General features: G+C 40.1%; 1 protein-coding gene across 2 annotated transcripts; it reads right to left on the reverse strand.

Annotated features, from left to right (window-relative positions):
- Window positions 1–1,796: 1,796 nt before the first annotated feature.
- Window positions 1,797–18,387, reverse strand: tspan1 (tetraspanin 1). Of its 2 annotated transcripts, XM_088350002.1 has the most exons (8): window positions 18,279–18,387; window positions 15,059–15,120; window positions 12,700–12,903; window positions 9,718–9,792; window positions 6,733–6,831; window positions 6,506–6,649; window positions 4,398–4,481; window positions 1,797–1,939 (listed from the first exon to the last, which is right to left on the reverse strand). In XM_088350002.1, the coding sequence occupies exons 2-8, from the start codon at window positions 15,113–15,115 to the stop codon at window positions 1,880–1,882; spliced, it is 723 nt and encodes a 240-aa protein (XP_088206128.1). In that variant the 5' UTR covers window positions 15,116–15,120; window positions 18,279–18,387; the 3' UTR covers window positions 1,797–1,879. The 2 variants fall into 2 exon arrangements, with proteins under 2 accessions (XP_088206128.1, XP_088206129.1); XM_088350003.1 differs by lacking the exon at window positions 9,718–9,792.
- Between the last annotated feature and the right edge of the window lie 213 nt (window positions 18,388–18,600).

Raw genomic sequence — 18,600 nt, forward strand, 5'->3', positions numbered from 1 at the left:
AAAACTTTTTTGCCCAGCCTTTCACAAGTTTTTGGATTCGTCACGATTACTCATTGCCCTCACCTGTGCCCGCTCGTTTGGCGCCAGCTGCTGCTCGTTGCCTGATCGGCTCCCCTCCTATTTAAACTCAGTGCTCTCATTCACTCCTTGTCGGTCCGTCAACGAATCTCGGCACTTGCAAGACAAGCATTTTGACTCTGTCTCCAGTCTGTTCCCGAAGCATTCTGCACCCTGTATCCGGCATCGATCCCATCTGTCCCATATCCTGTATCCGGTATCGATCCTGTCTGTCCCGTCCTGTCCGGCATCCTGCTTGTCTGTCCCTGGCTTCCTGTTTTTGTGTGCCTGACTTCTCTGCCACGCTTCTTCTGCCCAGTTATTGCCGAATCTCTGGCGTTTGTGTTCCCGCACATGACTGCTCCGCTTCCGTAAGTAAAGCTTGGTGTGAAAACGTTAGGGGTTTGGGTCTACTGTCTGTTCGGGCTCTGACAGGATTTCTGGGGGAACCGTAGCAGCAAGATGACAATTATGTCAGCTCTCTTAAAGTGTTTTTTTAAATACTGTATTTTCCGCACTCTAAGGCGCACCGGGTTATAGGGCGCACCCCCAAAAATCGATTTTGGTCCTATATTTTCCATACATAAGGCGCACCGGATTATAAGGCGCTACAATGGGTTAGGGTTACCCCATTAACATTACGAAAGCTTGCAAAAAAGCAAATACGTGTCTCAGACATGTACGGAAACAGTGTCTGTACGATGTCACCAATCACTCAAATGCATCGTTCCAAATATCATTTGGAAGGTTAAAGTCTTGGGATTCAAGAAATGCCAAACATTTCTTGGTTTCTATTTTATTTTTTGCTGGCAACTGTGTGGACAGCAAAGTGAGAATTTTATTATGCAGGGAAACGGGGTTCTTTACTGTGCATATGACAATAAACACTTTGAATTGAATTGAGTTTAAAAATAGACTCATCACAGAAACATCAAGATCGTTCTAAAACAAGATACCGGGAAAATATGAAATCGCATAGCTCACCTAAGTTCTCTTGCAGACGTCACGTTCAATAATGATACGTAACCATGGTCTTCTTACAACCGTGAGTGTAGTCAATCCAGGAGAGTAAAATATTTACAAATACAGAATAATAAAAAATGTTTTCTCTATGCCATAGTGCAACCCAACGTATGATTCACATTCATCTTTTTCGGCCAATTGCAGGCTTTGTTTCGCCCCTTTAGCCTATGCGAGCCTGTAAATGATTAAAAAGGATCCGCCCCCTTTACCGCCGAATAGCCAATAGTGACCGATTCAAATGATGATTGACACATTGGTTATGAAATAAAACGCCGGTATATAAATCCCAGCATACACCGCGGACTACTTCGCCTTCGGGGGAAAATCTAGTCGGCGGCTGCTTGCCTTCGTTGCAAGACTTTGCGACTTAATATTGATCCATATATACGGCACACTGTATTATAAGGCGCATGGTCAGCTTTTGAAAAAAAATAAAGGCTTTTAGGTGCGCCTTATAGTGCGGAAAATACGGTACATGTTTATATCATAGTTAATGTGTTTTTCTTATTAGTCAAATTGATACATTTTAATTTTTTTTATTTTTTTACCACTTGGAGACGCTAAAAAATACACAATGTCTTTAAGCCTTTATTTTCCACATCGATTTTCCAACCATCGTTTCTTGTTTTCTGAATGTAATCAGATAAAATAGAAAAAGAAGGCATCTGAGGAATACATGTGAAAATAACCACAAGCATTATGTTGTTCAACTTTATTGACGATAAATGATGTTGATATTAAAAAAACAGTATTTCCGGGTGGCTCGTTCGTGCTGTTTTTTAAGTATCCTTCCACGGTTTCAGCTATCTTTTGTGTCCATGCGAGAGTACAAGTACATCGACACGATCAATGCAGATATCTGAAAAACAAGATGCAAAAGATTCAATCAATTTGTCATGTATTTCAGGACAGCTTTGACGTTCAAATATTTTATTGAAATAATACAAAGAAAATGATGGAAGTGCACCTTGCAGTGTAATGACATCTTGAGTTCTGCTTTTCTGAATGTTTTCTCTCTCTCTCCCGCACTCTCTGGTTCAATCTTGCCTTATTTGGTCACTCACATCTAGGGGCTTATTTCCTCCTCACAGCTGCAGTCAGTTGTCTTGATTTACCTCCTATCACAACTCTCCCTCATCACTATCGAAACATTCCGTCTCCTTCGCTCTGTGCTAGTTTGTTGCCTTACTTGTCACATCCTAAGCACTCTTGTCTCTTGTTGGTATTACAGTGCACCAAAGCCTTCCCTGCCCTTCCAGATCACGAACACTACGAGACAGACTATTGGACTGTCGCTTTCGCGGATTGGGTTTACTGGACTAGTGACCGTTAACGTGCATCTCAGAACACGAATATTGCCTTGGTACCCGACTTCCCGTGTAACAAACACTGTCATAATAAAGACATTCATTACTCTACTAACAAGTGTTTCTGCTCCGTGCTCCCGCACCACCCCGAGTGGTTCCTTAAATATTTCTGTATTTAACAGGGTGTATGGCAATCATATTTCCAACTGATTTTCCAAAACTGAGTTAATGCATTGTCATACCTGTCGCGCTCCAGGGCTCCATGCCCTTACGAACTGTCGTATTTACCCTTACCAAATACAAAATAATCTTACACCATTTTTTTTTCAAACGTGTTTATTTATGTAATTTAACATGTTATATTGTACATGTGTTTGGTTATATCAAATATATTGTTAATTAGCATTTTGTTGCTCGACATGAATGAGGTTTATTATAAAAAAGTTAAAAAATGAAGTAGCTTGGACGTTCACTGTAGAAGGAAAAAATACATGCAATTATAATTAAGTAAAATAATACATTTGCTTATTTAAAATATGAATTCATTTTCTGCATTAAATTATTGTTGGTGATATACTGATTAAAGGGATAACCACAAACCTGTCTTTTTTCATTTTATCCTTTTATACTTCCTTTTTTTCTTAACTTCTTTATACAACATCATAATTCATAGTATAATGCATCAAAGCAAGTGAGCCGTTTGAGAGCCGGCTCTCTTTTATGAGTTGAGCCGAAAAAGCCGGTTCTCTAAAAAGAGACGGACTTCCTTTCACTACATCAAACCGCTCGCTTCGTTTGCAACAAAAAAAAAACGATACCGAGATAGAGCCTACCGCGGCGAACTCGTTTGATTTGATTGATTTGCCGTTTGGTGATAGTCGGTGTATACCGGATGGTACCCATAATTGACAAATTTGCGTTTTTCCGTACAGATTTTCTTGTACGTCGTGCACGTCTTAAAATGCATAATAGACGTACTTTGTACGGCAAAAACGTACAGGTTGACAGGTATGCGTTGTATTCATGGTCTTGCCCCCTCTTATCATTCGGATTCATTTGTGGGATATGTTGCTGCCTTGCTACCGAGAGCTAGCCAAATGCCTAAGCCCCAAGCGCTGAGTGGGCTCCATTGTGCACAAGCCCAATGAATAAAGCTAGATGAAATAAAATGTCTGGAAAAGAACTGAAAAAGTTTATTGGGTCTCGCCATGCTCACACAGGAAAAAGTAACTCAAAGCTTTGCTGAATCATGTTAAGAATGAGTTGGATGAATTTAATGATATGTTGGGAGATTTCATGCAACTACCCGTCCGTGTCTTTGTATTGATTTCTATCCATTGATGAACATTGATAATCATTCGGATTGATAGGAGCCTAAATTACAGCAGAAAACTTAAATTAGGCCCCTCAGATGTTAGATAAAAGACTTGGGCTGTCCCGCTACATTGCTGTGACTTGTCCTTGCTTGGCGGCCTTACCATCTAAAAATACTCTTGCACACATTACCCAGTTTAAACAGTTAAGACCATTGGGTCACACATTGGCACACTGTGGGGCGTGTCCTTTTTCTGTCATGTCCTGCACGGTTGTCAAGGCGCCCAGCTGGCCCCGCCCCTTGACACCGGCTGAGACCCATTGGACTGATTGCTCTTGGAGTACTTAAGCGCGCCTTTTGAAACTGCCCGCTGCCAGATCATTGTTTATCCCTCGTTGAAACCCTGTTCATGCCCGTTTGATCTGAGTAATGCCTAGTTTGAAATTTTGTCTGCCTTTGAGCCTGCTTTGTTTTGTTTTCGGTCCGTTTGTGTGTCGGACAACTTTCCTTTCTCAATTAAAGTGACAGATCGTCTACGCAAATGAGTTCCGACTTCCTGCTTCCCGGCCCGTTTCGTGACATTTTCTTGCCTTCATGTAAGTTTGAGATCAGAGTATGTAACTACCGAAATGGTGGGCCGGTGCAGTTCTGCGCTTAAGTGCTTGACATAAAAAAAAACGTTTGCTCATACATACCTCCAAAATACCAACACCAGCTATAATTCCTCCAGCAATTTTTATATGCTCTTTAAGAGACTTCAAAATTGGTTCAGAACAACCCTAAAAAAGACAGAAGGTATGTTAAAGTCCTCTCGGTACACAATGTATTTGATGCATAAAATGAAAACATTGTGTTAGGTGAGTGAAATGTACATCATGATGCAATTCCTCATGAATATTTTTTACATCCGGTATCATTCCTTACAATTATGTTATTGCGATGGTGAATATGATGTACGAGTAGAAATAGGTTCTACTCGATTTTTGGGGAAAGAGTACATCATAGAAACATTTTCCTTGAAATATATTATCCAATGATTAACATTAGGCGAATTCTCACATTTTTAAAACATTACTCCTGAAGTATTCCGTTAAATTTTTTTAAAATATTTTTTCCTAAGGATGCTGCCAGTAATAGATGGACGATTCTTAATGTATGGAAACTATCTAATGGTTTAAGAATCATTGTTAACATTTGATGATGATTGTAGGTTGTGGCATCCAAAGTTTTGACTGTAAAATCCTTAGAGTGGATGTCACTCAATTTCTTGCGTCTTAACTCTGAAAAGACCGAAATGTTAGTCAATGGTCCATCTAAATGCCGCGACTTATTCTCAAAAACTGCTGTGAACATTGACAAATGTCACATCAGACAGAGTGACTCAGTTAAAAATTTAGGTGTCATATTTCACCCTGATATATCCTTTGAAACGCATGTAAAGAAAATTACTAGAACCGCTTTCTTCCATCTTCGTAACATTGCTAAAATTCGTTCTATACTGTCTCAGTCGGATGCGGAAATTATAATTCATGCGTTTGTTACCTCCCGTCTCGATTACTGTAATGCACTACTCTCTGGTCTCTCGAAGTCTAGAATCAAGTCTCTTCAGCTGGTACAAAATGCCGCAGCGAGGCTTTTAACTAGGACAAAAAAGTCCGATCACATCACACCGATTTTGGCTAACCTGCATTGGCTCCCAGTTAGCCTTAGATGTGATTTCAAGGTTCTCTTAGTATTATACAAAATCATACATGGACTTGCTCCCTCTTATCTTTCAGATCTAAATTCCCCCTATGTCCCGGTCCGAAGTGTTCTACTGGTTCGAGAGCGTTCTCCATCCGGGCACCGGTGTTGTGGAATGCTCTTCCCCCTGAGATCCGATCTGCAACCTCAGCGGAAATGTTTAAATTTAAGCTTAAAACTCACTTCTACTCTATAGCATATGAATAACCTACTCTTCTTGTCGGCTCCAGAGCAGGGGAATGTATAATAATATTCTGAAAAATAGTCTGTGTAATATAGTGTAATAATCTGTGAAGCCCTTTGAGACTTCGTGATTTAGGGCTATACAAATAAAAATGACTTGACTTGACTTATTTTCAAGTACTGTTCTATAACGCTATCGTTCCATTATATCATAGCAAATTTGCCAGTTTCAGAAAAAAACTAACACGTGTATGGGTTGAGATTTTAAAGTGTTACTGCTTGTCCTGAGTTCCCTCCTATCACGATTCTCTCTTGTCACTATTTAAATACTCAGTCCCCTTGGCTCTGTGCTAGTTCATTGCTTTCCTCGTCACATACCAAGCTTTCTTGTCTCAGCTCTTTGTTATTCCAGGGCATCAAAGCCTCGCCTGCACTACAGGACCACAAGTTTGCCTGACAAACTCTTGGACTGTCCCCTTCACTTACTGCGTTTACTGGAAAACCGACCCATTGTATGTATCTTGGGCAAAGATTGTGGCCACCTGACTTCCCATGTACCGAACCTTGTCCGAATAAAATACCTTTATTACTGTATGAATGTGTTTCTGCACTGCGCTTTCACCCATTCAAAGTCGTTTGCCAACGTTTTTTTTATCAGTTGAAATGGTTTCTTATCAAACTTCTGCATTAAGTTGCTTCAGCTTTATATGGACCAAAATCGGGATGAAATCACTTGACTTTGGAACGCCACAGAGAGATAGTTACATTTTATTTCGGAGCCATACGTACTCATGAAAAGAGCCATATATGGCTCCCGAGCCATAGATTGCCAACCCCTGACCCAGGTGTTAAAGGGTTCCGTGAACTGTGATTTTACCTGAACCGAGCTTTTTATTGCTTCCTTCGAGCCGCATGGTAATACGCTAGTGCTGCAACACGGAGGAGGTAGGTAACCGCCATTCTTCTTTGAAAACTCTGAATCCACAAAGTCTTTGTAATTGTTGAAACCACAGCAGTTGAACTGTAAAATGGATGATAAACAAAATCGATATACAAAAATGACTTGGTAATAACCTTAGCTTCGAAAGAAAATGGAAAATTTACCTCTGTCATGGTGATGTTCCAAAGCTTAGTAACAACAGCATTACCACCATACTTGGTCCGTAAAGCAGGTGTAGCCCACGCTCTGAGGATCCCCTTGGCCTGCACAACATACATGGACATTGACTCTACATGCAGTGAATTGTCCAATCAGAATCAGAATATGACTTTTAATACCAATCCGAATAATCCGTTTACATGACTAGTGACCAGAGTTAACCTCGTCTTCATGGGGTTTGGCAGAATCCCATTCAAACTAAGTACATGTGCACAAAGATTAATTGAATGGGTATACATAAATCTGATTTACGAGAATAAAATGGCTCATCCAAACTCTTAATTGGACTTTTCACATCCGGAGTGAAAGCCTAATTATGTGTGTTTACATGGCCTTAGATAAACCAAACATCAGCAGTATTCTGATCTTAATCAGTCTATTCCATCTTGGTAGTGGAGGATTTTATACACTTGACTATAAAGGATTTTATACAATTGAATACGAGTTACATTTTTTGAGTTTAATGCTGTAGTTATTTACTGACTGTGCCTTTATTCAATGAGCAGTGAAAGTTCAGGGCACCCGGGTAGAAATATTATTGACAGGAATGGCGGGAACGGGATGAAGGGCTGATAAGATAATCAGCACATCCAGACGCAGAGGGGCACTGATGACGTAGAAACGCTCGGTGTTGTTTTGAACATTTCAGACATCGCGGCAAGGTGGTGGAGCCCACGTTGGGCACGCCCATGGGAGGAGCCGGCACACCATCTTGCGGGGAGACGTGGGCCAATAAGGAGAGAGCTGAAGGACTTAAGAAAAGGCTTCCCAGAGACTCCAATGACACTAATTCGGCAATTTTCAATGGAGTACACTTAGTAAAATTGTTAATGAAATTAAATCTCCCCCCGTGTGGTAATGTCGCTTTCTATTTCACCTTCTCCATCAAGAAACGAGCGCGCATTGTTGGGTGAATGTAGGTTGTTGTAGCATGGATTACAGACTAGCTGACAGGCAGACCCCAGTATGTGAAACAGGGGGGCTGTACATCAGACACTGTGGTTATCAGCACAGGATCGCCGCAGGGGACTGTGCTCTCTCCGTTCCTATTCACCCTGTATACGTCGGACTTTCAGTACAACTCTGACTCCTGCCACGTGCAGAAGTTTGCCGATGACACTGCTATCGTGGGATGTATCAGAAGTGGGCAGGAGGAGGAGTACAGGAAATTGATTCAGGACTTTGTCCAATGGAGCGACCACCTGCACCTGAACACCACCAAAACCAGGAAGATGGTGGTGGACTTCAGGAAACCTCGAACTCACCCGGTTCCTGTAACTATCAAAGGAGAATGTTTAGAATTTGTCCAGACCAACAAATACCTGGGTGTGCAGCTGGACAATAAACTGGCCTGGACTGCCAACACAAAAGCTCTATGCAGGAAAGGTCAAAGCCGACTACATCCTCAGAAGGCTGGCCTCCTTCAACATCTGCAAAAAGCTCCTACAAATGTTCTATGGGACTGTTGTGGCAAGCTCATCTATGCGGCAGCGTGTTGGGGAGGCAGCGCCAAGAAGAAGGATACTTCTCATCTTGATAAACTGGTGAGGAAAGCGGGCTCTGTTGTGGGCACAGAGCTGGACAGCCTGACAACAGTAGCTGAGAGACGGGCACTGAAAAAGCTGCGGTCAATCATGGACAATTCATCACAATCACTACACAGCATCATCTCCAAACGGAAGAGCAGCTTCAGCGACAGACTGCTGTCACAGTCTTGTTCCACGGACAGACTGAGGAGATCATTTCTTCCTCATTTCATGAGGCTCTTTAACCCCACCCGGGGGAGTAAAAGCCCACATTAAACCACACCCCCACATTGCATATTACCCTATTTTTATTACAGTGTGTATTTTATGTAACACCATTGAAATACTCTGTATTAACATGTTACATTGGGTATTTATGTATTATATTCCTTTTACTTTATTATTGTTTTATTTCCAACACAAGGATAATGCTGGAAGTGTGGATTTCCCTATGGGGATGAATAAAGTATCTATCTATCTATCTATCTATCTATCTATCTATTCGGCCAGTTAGTGGTGCTCACGGTTTCCCACAGGAAACAGGTCAAAATAGCCTCATATTGTGCCTGGCATTTTTTAAGAAGGAAGCAATACATTAAACATTTTGTATTTTTAGCTTCAAATTACTGATTTTCCAGTTCATGGATAATAATTTACCAAATCCGAAGAAATATAGAGAAACACAGGAAAAAATAAAACATAGTTACTCCTAACAACGAAGGTTAATTTACCAAACAAGAAAATCAAATCAATAGCCAAAGTCAACATTGGTAGCAGGAGACAGTATAACCTGTGTTAAGGAGGAAAAAATTGGGGAGGTAAACAGAAATCTGCAGCAATTGGCACGACTGATCAATAAACCCTGTTTTAAGATAATCAACTCATTTAAATGATCAGGAATTATTTCACTGTGTGTCATAATGGTATTTTTTACCCTCATGTAGGTTTTAGATCAGGGGATGGTGTCATAATAGTCTGTGGTTTGCAGTGATCTGTGGTCTGTGCAGCCCTTTGAGACTCTTTTGTTATTAAGGACTATACAAATAAACATGACTTTACTATTTTTTTGCGTACCTCGGTGAACAAAGGGGGCCCTTTTGTATAAGTCCGTGCACGGCCTCACAGGAATAAGAAAACCATGTTATTCTCCATTTTTGGAAGTTAATCTTGCGGTTGTTCACTTTTAAATGGCAGGGATGGACAGAACCACCGGCTTTCCAAGCCTCGCGGCTCTGCTTTGGCAGGGCTTCCAAACCTGGAGACCTCAGTCCTTGCTCATACTTTACCACTTCAGTTAGATTGCTTGCAAATACCATGCAATCAGTTCTGCATTTATCACTCGGCATGTAAAGCATTGATTCATTTCACAAATTAGAACTGTGGGCAAAACATGGTCCAACTTACAAATGACGAATAGGCCAGAGCAACAACTGCAGCTGCCACCTGAGCAATGAGAATGATGAGAATGATGGAAAAGAACTGCAGAAAGAATAGAAAATGGTAGTTATGTTTGTTTCACAATTAGATTTGATCACTTAACCTGTGATTGCAAAGCGTTGCATTTCCTGCATGCCAAGGGTCCTAAGTATGTTTTGGGTCTGCAGATTTTATTGTCACTTGCTGCTGCACCAACTTCATATTGGTTGGACAGGTACAGTATCTTGGACTCTTGTTCATGAGTAACCAGGCAGGGTTCGTCAGGTGAATCAGTGAAACATCACCCATCATTTGGACTTTACATTAGACCGTAGCGTCAAAGAAGGAGCTGAGAAGAAAGTTAAAGTATTGATCCACCCTGATTACAAGCTGTGGGTCATGACCGAAAGATAAACAACCTCAATCACGTTTTCGGATCACTTAACCACCCAGGTCGTCAGAGCACCACTTCATGTGGTGTGTCTTAGGCAAGTATAGCCTGGCGGCGCCCATCACTCTCCATGTCATGATTGCTGATTCAGGGCACCTGTGACGGCCCAATTGGCGCCAACAGCCCTGAGTGCCGATTGGTTCAAAGACTCTTTTTAAACCCCTGGCTTCCAAGAAGAAGCAGTCAGACCGTTTGCAAACCTATGCTCCCAGCTAGGCAAGCTCATACCTTCCGACATTTTCCTGCCCTGTCTTCTTCTTCCTTATGCCTGTCTCCGACCCGTTTCTGGACCCGTTCCTGCCCTGTTCTGCCATCATGACCACCGACCTGTTTTGCCCTGTTTCCTGCCTGATACCTGTTGCCGACCTCTTTTCTGGACTCGATACCGCCCTTGCTCTCCCGTCCCGGCTAGTGACCAGTATCCCTTCAGTCTACGATTATCCTCGCTCGACATGGAAGTGCCACATCCGTGTTCCAGCCACCTGCTACCCGTATCAGTCGATCATCGGATCGTGGAAGCAAGCACTGCTCTCTCTCTTTATCAATAAATTGAGTAAACGAACGCTACTGGATCCTGTCTCCGTTTCTGGCTTGTGACACTGCAGTGTACTAGCAGTATACATGTTTCTTATGCCTCGCCACTCCTTTAGAGATAAGGTGAAAAGCTTGTATTTTCCAGGAGGAACATAAAGTAGAAATGTTGCGTTGAGTAGAAAGTGTTGAGTCGGCTAGATGTCTTCCGGATGCCTGCCTAAGGAGTTGTTCTGGGCATAAACCACCGGCTACAGACCCATGGGACAACCCAGGGCCCACTGTCTCTCAGCTGGAATGGGAACTTATCAAGATCCCTTACCCAAGATGGCCAAAGTGGCTAAGGACAGGAGCATCCAAGCTACCCTGCTAAAGCTAACTAACCCCAGAGAAGCTGAAGCCAATGGATGGATGGATTGATAGCCTGGTAGCTCATGGAGCAAGGGTGGTGGGGAAATATGCATTACTGCATCCACGACCTCCCCCACAGTAATCACAATTTTGGCCAATGTAGTTTTGCTTCAGAGGCCATGGAGGTGAGCCTACATCAAAGTCTAGAGCTGTTTGTGGACAGGCATCTGGGAATTATTCACATCGCCTGACTTTTTTCACGTTTTGTTATTTTACCATATAAATCCAAAATAGATTCATTTTCTTCCTCAAAATACTGCACACAGCACCCATAATGTCTTAAATCAGCTGGGTCCTGTTTCCATAGCTTAATTGGAGACCACTTATGGTAAAGTCAATTGATTGGCTAAAATTTGGAAAGGCACATACTTGTTTATATAGGGTTCCACAACTGACAGTATTTCAGATCATATACCAAGTATAATTGCCTATAGAACTCCAAAACAGGAGCCAGAAATCTGGGGAATGCTACACAATATGTCTGATGTTTTGAAGGTCTCAATGAGTCCAGTTAATTGTGGTCTGCATTTATTTACTGCCAGACGAAACATGCTGACAGCAAAAGGCTAACTGGAAATTATCGCCATGAGAAGGTGAAGCAACTGGGAGTCGTTTTAATGACACAACAGCGCTTTTGCACGAGAGCCTCCTAGTCAATCAAAATGCTGCAAAGGCAAGCTACGTGGTCCCAACACCGATGGCCAAGCAACCCAAACCTTTGACCGAAGGTGAATTTATCAAAGAATGATCAAAGAATGCCATGCTGAATAGTCTGTCATGATTGCCGATTCAGAGCACCTGCGACTGCTTTATTGGCGCCAACAGCCCGGACAGCTGATTGGCTGATGTGCTCTTTTCAAACCCCTAAGAGGAAGCCGTCAGATCGTTTTGCGAACCGATGCTCCCAGCTCGGCAAGCTCTTACGCCCGACTCTGTTCCTGCCCTGTTTTTGTCTGCCTGATCCTCGTTGCCAACCTGTTTCCGGACCTGACTCTGCCTCGTTCTGCCTGCCCGTTATCCGATCTGTTTTGCCCCGCTACCTGCCTGACTCCAGTTGCCGACCTCGTTTCCGAACTTGACACCGCCCTTCCTCTCCAGTCCCGGCTAACGACTTGTAGTTCCTGCCTGTCCTCGACCCTCCTCGCTCGACACGGAAGTGCCACTTCCGCGTCTCCTGCTACACTTGTCCGATCCTCGGATCGTGGAGGCAAGCCCTTCTCTCCCTCTTATCAATAAAACTGAGTAAACGAACGCTACCGGGTCCTGTCTCCGTTCCTGGCGTCGTGACATAGTCAGCCCTCACACTTTTTCAGCTTATCAAATCTGGCCCCAAGCTTTCTCAAATGTTTGGACACCCCTGACCTAATGTATTGCTTGTCCCAGACCAGCTTTGATAAAAGTAAGATAAAAACAGCTAAGTCCGGTGGGAAACAACCATAATGGCTCTTTGAACTCAGTTGGGTAATGTTAACACAAATAATAGAGAAAATATTTCAATTTCATCTTCTTAAGGACACCTCAAACAAAGTAAGGTACATCTCTGAGGTATGTTGTCAATCATTTGTCGGCTTACTTACCGTAAGCAGAAGACATTTGCCTTGATAAGCTCTACAGCATCCCAAGAGTCCCAGCAGCACCATTAAGGCTCCACAGGAAATACAAAAATATCCCACGTTGATATGCCACATGTCCTTGCTAGAGAAAGGTCCCAAGATAAGAAGATAGGAGGATTCATCTACATTTACCCAGATTCCAATTGCCAATAGGGTCAAACCACCCACCTGCAAGACAGTATGTCCCAAAAAATGAGTGTCCCTTCTCAAGGTTTCTTCATTTTCCTCATGTTGAGGTTTTTGAGTTTTTCCTTGCCCTCATGTTGTTTACAGATCAGGCGATGGTGTAATAATAGTCTGAAATAATAGTCTGTGCAATAACCTGTGCAGCCCTTTGAAACTCTTTGTGATTAAGGGTGTCACAAATAAAAATGACTTGACTTGACTTGACTTGAGTGCAAAAAATGTAACATTGTAGTATTTCTGCAGAAGTAGTTATGAAGTATAGCCATAGGAGTACTTTGTAGTATTTCTGTAGTATTTTTGTAGTAGTATTCTTGGAGTTGTATTTTTTCTTCATAGTATAACTGTACTAGTATTTTTGTAGTATTTCTGTGTTATTTTTCAGAATAAAAGCAGAATAATATTCTAGGTCCATGATTCTAAACACTAAATTGATATTTAGTTTTGAGTAATTTAGTAGTATTTTTGTAATATTTATTAAGTAATATTTGTGTTTTAGACACACAAATGGACAATGGGGACAAAGTTTTTGTGGTATTTCTATGGTATTTTGTTTTCAGAATAAAAGAGGAATGATATGTTAAGTCTCTGATTTTAATCACTCAAGTGATATTTATTTTTGGAGTAATTTCGTAGTATTTTTATGTTTTTTTTTGTAGTAGTATTTATGAAGTTTAATTATTGATTATTAATTATTTTTCAGAATAAAAACAGAATAATATGTTAGGTCCCTGATTTTAAGCACTAAAGTGATATTTAGTTTTAAGCAATTTAGTAGTATTTTTGACACCCGATCCAAGATCTGTTCTCCTGTCACGGCTATCCGTTTCCTGGATCTGTTTCCTGTATCGATCCCCGATCCAAGATCTGTTCTCCTGTCCTGGCTATCCGTATCCTGATTCTGTTTCCTGTATCGATTCCCGATCCAAGCTCTGTTCTCCTGCCCCGGCTACCCGTATCCTGATTCTGTTTCCTGTATCGATTCCCGATTCAAGCTCTGTTCTCCTGTCCAGGCTACCTGTATCCTGATTTTGTTTCCCTTATCGATTCCTGATCCAAGCTCCGTTATCCTGTCCAGGCTACCCGTATCCTGATTGTTTCCTGTATTGATCCCGATCCAAGCTCCGTTCTTCTGTCCCGGCTACCCGTATCCTGATTTTGTTTCCTGTATCGATTCCCGATCCAAGCTCCGTTATCCTGTCCTGGCTACTCGTATCCTGATTCTGTTTCCGGTATCGATCCCCGATCCAAGCTCCGTTCTTGGCCCCGCCTGTCCACCTCGCCATCTGTCATCGGCCGCGGAGGCTTCGTGTTCCACCTGTCCAGCGACCACCAGATCGCTGTCTTTTCCCCTGTCCCTGACTTCCCCGATCCCTTAATAAATCATTGTGTGAAACGTTATGCATTTGGGTCCACCGTTTGTTCCGGTCGTGAAAAGAGGATTGGTTTGGCCCATGACATATATGCACATCATAGACCAGGTATGGTCAATTATTTGGAGTGGGGGCCGCATTGAGTCAAAAAATGTGGCCAAGGGGCTGGTCCTGGGTACCTATCCAATTTTTTCTCACTTATGGATAAATATACATGAAGACACCTTCATGTTACTTTTCTTTATATTTGATTTTGAATAGGTTGGTTTCATCAAAAAGGTTTAAAAAAAAATCACAATTAAAGCAAACTACTATTTTAAGACCCCGCTTTAAGCACTAAATTTGATATTTAGTTTAGTGGTATTACTGTAGTTGTAGTTTTTAGCAATGGCAACCAGTTGAGGGTGTCCCCTGCCCACTGCCTGAAGATAGCTGGGATGGGCTCCAGCACCCCCGCAACCCTACTGAGGATAAGCTGTACAGATAATGGGTGGATGGATGGAGAGTTTTTAGCATTGTTGGAGTATTTCTGCACTCTGGGTTTCGTAGTATTTTTGCAGTATCTTATTATATATTAATATATAAGCTTATATGAGGTTTCTTGTGGCTTCAGTCAAATTTGTTTTTGGTTTCAATATAGCTTCTTTAGTATTTTGGGTTGCTGACATCTGTCTTAGGGTAAAAAGCTGTCTTTAAGTTGTAGACGGCTGGCATTTAAAAGGAACAACCAGTTTTATGAAAACAGAATTATCGGTATTTGTACTCACCAGTAGAAGTATATTGAAGACGACCATCATTGTTTTGGTCATATTAAGGCCGCCCATTTTATCTGGGAATGACACAAAAAGAAGATTTTTTTGCATTCAACTTAACATTGAGACCAGGACCGGCCCAAGCCTTCATGGGGCCCTAAGCCAAATTAGGTTTGGGGCCCCTTATTACTTGATCATTTGCATACCTACTAGAACTCATTCCATGTTCTACTCCAGGGGTGGCCAACTATTTTATAGTACTATTTTATAGTACTTTTGAAATAGGTGAGTTTCATCAAATTGGTTCTGAAACGACCACAATTACAGCAAAATACTGTATTATGTCCCTGTTTTAAGCACTCAATTTTTTATTTTTTTGAAGTACTAACTATAGTTTTTTTTTAGTATTTATGAAGTCTGATTTTTGTTGTAGTTCTGTAGTTTTTTTTCTGGTTTTACTGTAGTTTTACTTTTGTACTATTTTTGTAGTATTTCTGAAGTCGTTTTTAAGTAAAATTTTTAGTTGTATTTTTTTTAAATATTTCTGTCGTACTTTTGTTGTCTTTCGAAAGTAGACTTTGTTGTGTATCTGTCGTATTTCTTAATTATTACAGTAGTTATGATTATGGTGTTTTTGTAGTATTACTGTAATATTATTTTTTGGGGTATTTTTGTACTATATCTGTTGTATTTTGTAGTATTTCCATATAAGGATGTTTGTTGTATATCTGTAGCATTTTTGTAGTACAGTGTTCCTGTAGTTTTATTTTTGCAGCATTTTTGTGATATTTCCAAAGGAGAGTTTTTGTAGTATCGCTAAAAGTGTTTCTATTGTAGACCTATTGGAGTCGTATTTTTGTAGTAATATTTCTTTAGTAGTTTTTTATATTACAGTATTATGTATTGGTATTTTTTTAGTATTTCAGTAGAAGTATAATTTATGTATTTCCAAAGCAGTATTTTGTAGATTTTTGTAGTATTACCATCGTTGTATTTTTGTCAAAGTTCTTCAGTATTTTTCTAATATTACTGTAATATTTTTGGAGTAAATATTTCTGTAGTAGAATTTTGTAATATAGTATTACTGTAGGAGTATTTTTGTAGTAATTCTATAATTTTAATACTTAATACTTTAATACTTATTATGCGCTGAAATCAAAGACCGAACCCTCTGAACATGAATAATCCAAGACTGCATGATGCAAATTTGTTAAGTAATGAAACTTGCTGTATAAAATACAGGGGTGGGCAAACTACAGCCCGTGGGCCACACACAGCCCGGCAGGGTTTTCAATCGTGATCGTCAACGAAAACTGGTCAGAATACGATGACAATATACGTAATAAATATAGAACTACTAACAGGACAAGAACATTTTTGGGGTGATTGCTTTGTCCCCATTGTCCATTTGTGTGTGTAGTATAAAAATACTACTTCAGAAATGCTAAAAAAATACTACTTCAGAAATACTACAAAAATACTTCACAGGGAGTTAATAATATATATATATATATATATAATAATAATAATAATTTCCTTGTATTGTCATTCTGTGTAACAATGTACACAGAACGAAATGTCGATTACACCTGACCCGTTGTAGCGAGCCGATGCAGCCGCAGCCAACAGAGGGCGCCGCCGACCACTTTTTAAGTCTTAGGAATGACTCGGCCGGGGCGCGAACCACCGACCTCCCAGTCTCAAAGCGGGCGCCTTACCATCTAGGCTACTGAGCTGGTATATATATATATATATATATATATATATATATAATATATATTTATATATATATGTATATATATAAATATATATATCTGCACCGCTTATCCTCAGTAGGGTCGCGGGGGTGCTGGAGCCCATCCCAGCTATCTTCAGGCAGTGGGCAGGGGACACCCTGAACTGGTTGCCAGCCAGGGACAGACAATTTGCTCGCTCATTTACACCTAGGGACAATTTGGACCGGCCAATTAACCTGACATGCATGTTTTATAAACATATACAAATTATATATATGGAGCACGGCGGCCCACTGCACGAAGATAGCTGGGATGGGCTCCAGCACCCCCGCGACCCTACTGGGGATAAGTGATGCAGATAATGGATGGATATATATACATATATTATATATATACAGTATATTTACTTTCATCTAGAAAAGAAAAGAAATACCACCAAAAACAAAACAAAAAATACTAAATAACTGCTACAGTAATACTATAATGTAAAAATACTACGAACACTACTGCAAAAATACTACAAAAATGCAAGTTAAGTAATATTACAAAAATACTAAAGAAATGCTATAAAAATACTACAATGGAAATACTTCAGAAATACTGCAGACCACTACAGTAATACTATAATACAAAAATACTAATACAGAAATATTATGCCAAAAGTACCACAAAAATACCAGTACAAAACTATTATGACAGAAATAGTTCATGCAAATACTGTAACACTACACAAATACTACGAAATGGAACTATGGAAATACCACAAAAATACACCAAAATCAAACAAAAACTACAGTGAGATTCCAAAAAACTACAGAAACATTAAAAAATTGGATAGAGGAAATACTACAAAAAACAACCAAAATACAACTACAGTCATCCTATAATACAAAAATATAGCTCCAGAAATACAACCAAAAATACTAGTACAATAATATGAGAGAAATATTAGAAAAAAATAAACTACAGTAATACTACAAAAACTACAGATAGTCTACAAAACTTCAACTATGTAACTACTACAAAAATACAACAGAAACACTTCAAAATACTACTGCAGGGATGCTAAAAAAAATGATACAAAAAAACTACAATGATAATTCAGAAATAATACAGAACTACTACAAAAATCTCACAGTGGAAATACTACAAAACTCAAACTACAGTAGGAATACAAAATTACTACAAATATCTGACAAATACTAAAAAAAATACAACCACAGTTCTCCTATAATACAAAAACACTGCAACAGAAATACCACCAAAATACTAGTACAAAAATATGAGAGAAATACTACAAAAATGCAAATACAGTAATAGTACAAAAAAACTACAGATATACTACAAAACTTCAACTTTGGAAGTACGACAAAAATATCACAGAAACACTTCAAAGGAGTACTGCAGAAATGCTACAAAAATAATACAAAAAAACCTACAGTAATAATACACAACTACTAAAAAACTATTATATAAAAGGAAAACAACTGAAGACTTACCTTTTATGCTTGAAGATGTCGGTGAGGTTTTCAAGTCGTCATATATGATACGCTGATATTCCTGTGCTTTGCTTTTCAGTTGGCTGGAGACGATTTAAGTAGTACGAGGAAGACAAGTAAAAGTACATGCAGGATACGGTTACGTAATCTTTAGTTGAAGAGGCTCACGTTACAGCAATGACACCTGACACATATCGAATAGAATTGGGTTTGGGGATATAGTATTAAAAGTAGAGTGTTATTAACCCTTGCGTAGTCCATCAATAGAGAATGTTAGATTATTAAAATAGGTCACCGAGTATGCAACAATAGTTTTTAAGCT

The sequence above is a fragment of the Urocampus carinirostris genome, chromosome 12 (genome assembly GCF_059441175.1).
Source record: "Urocampus carinirostris isolate Australia breed hairy pipefish chromosome 12, RoL_Ucar_1.0, whole genome shotgun sequence".
Lineage (NCBI taxonomy): Eukaryota > Metazoa > Chordata > Actinopteri > Syngnathiformes > Syngnathidae > Urocampus > Urocampus carinirostris.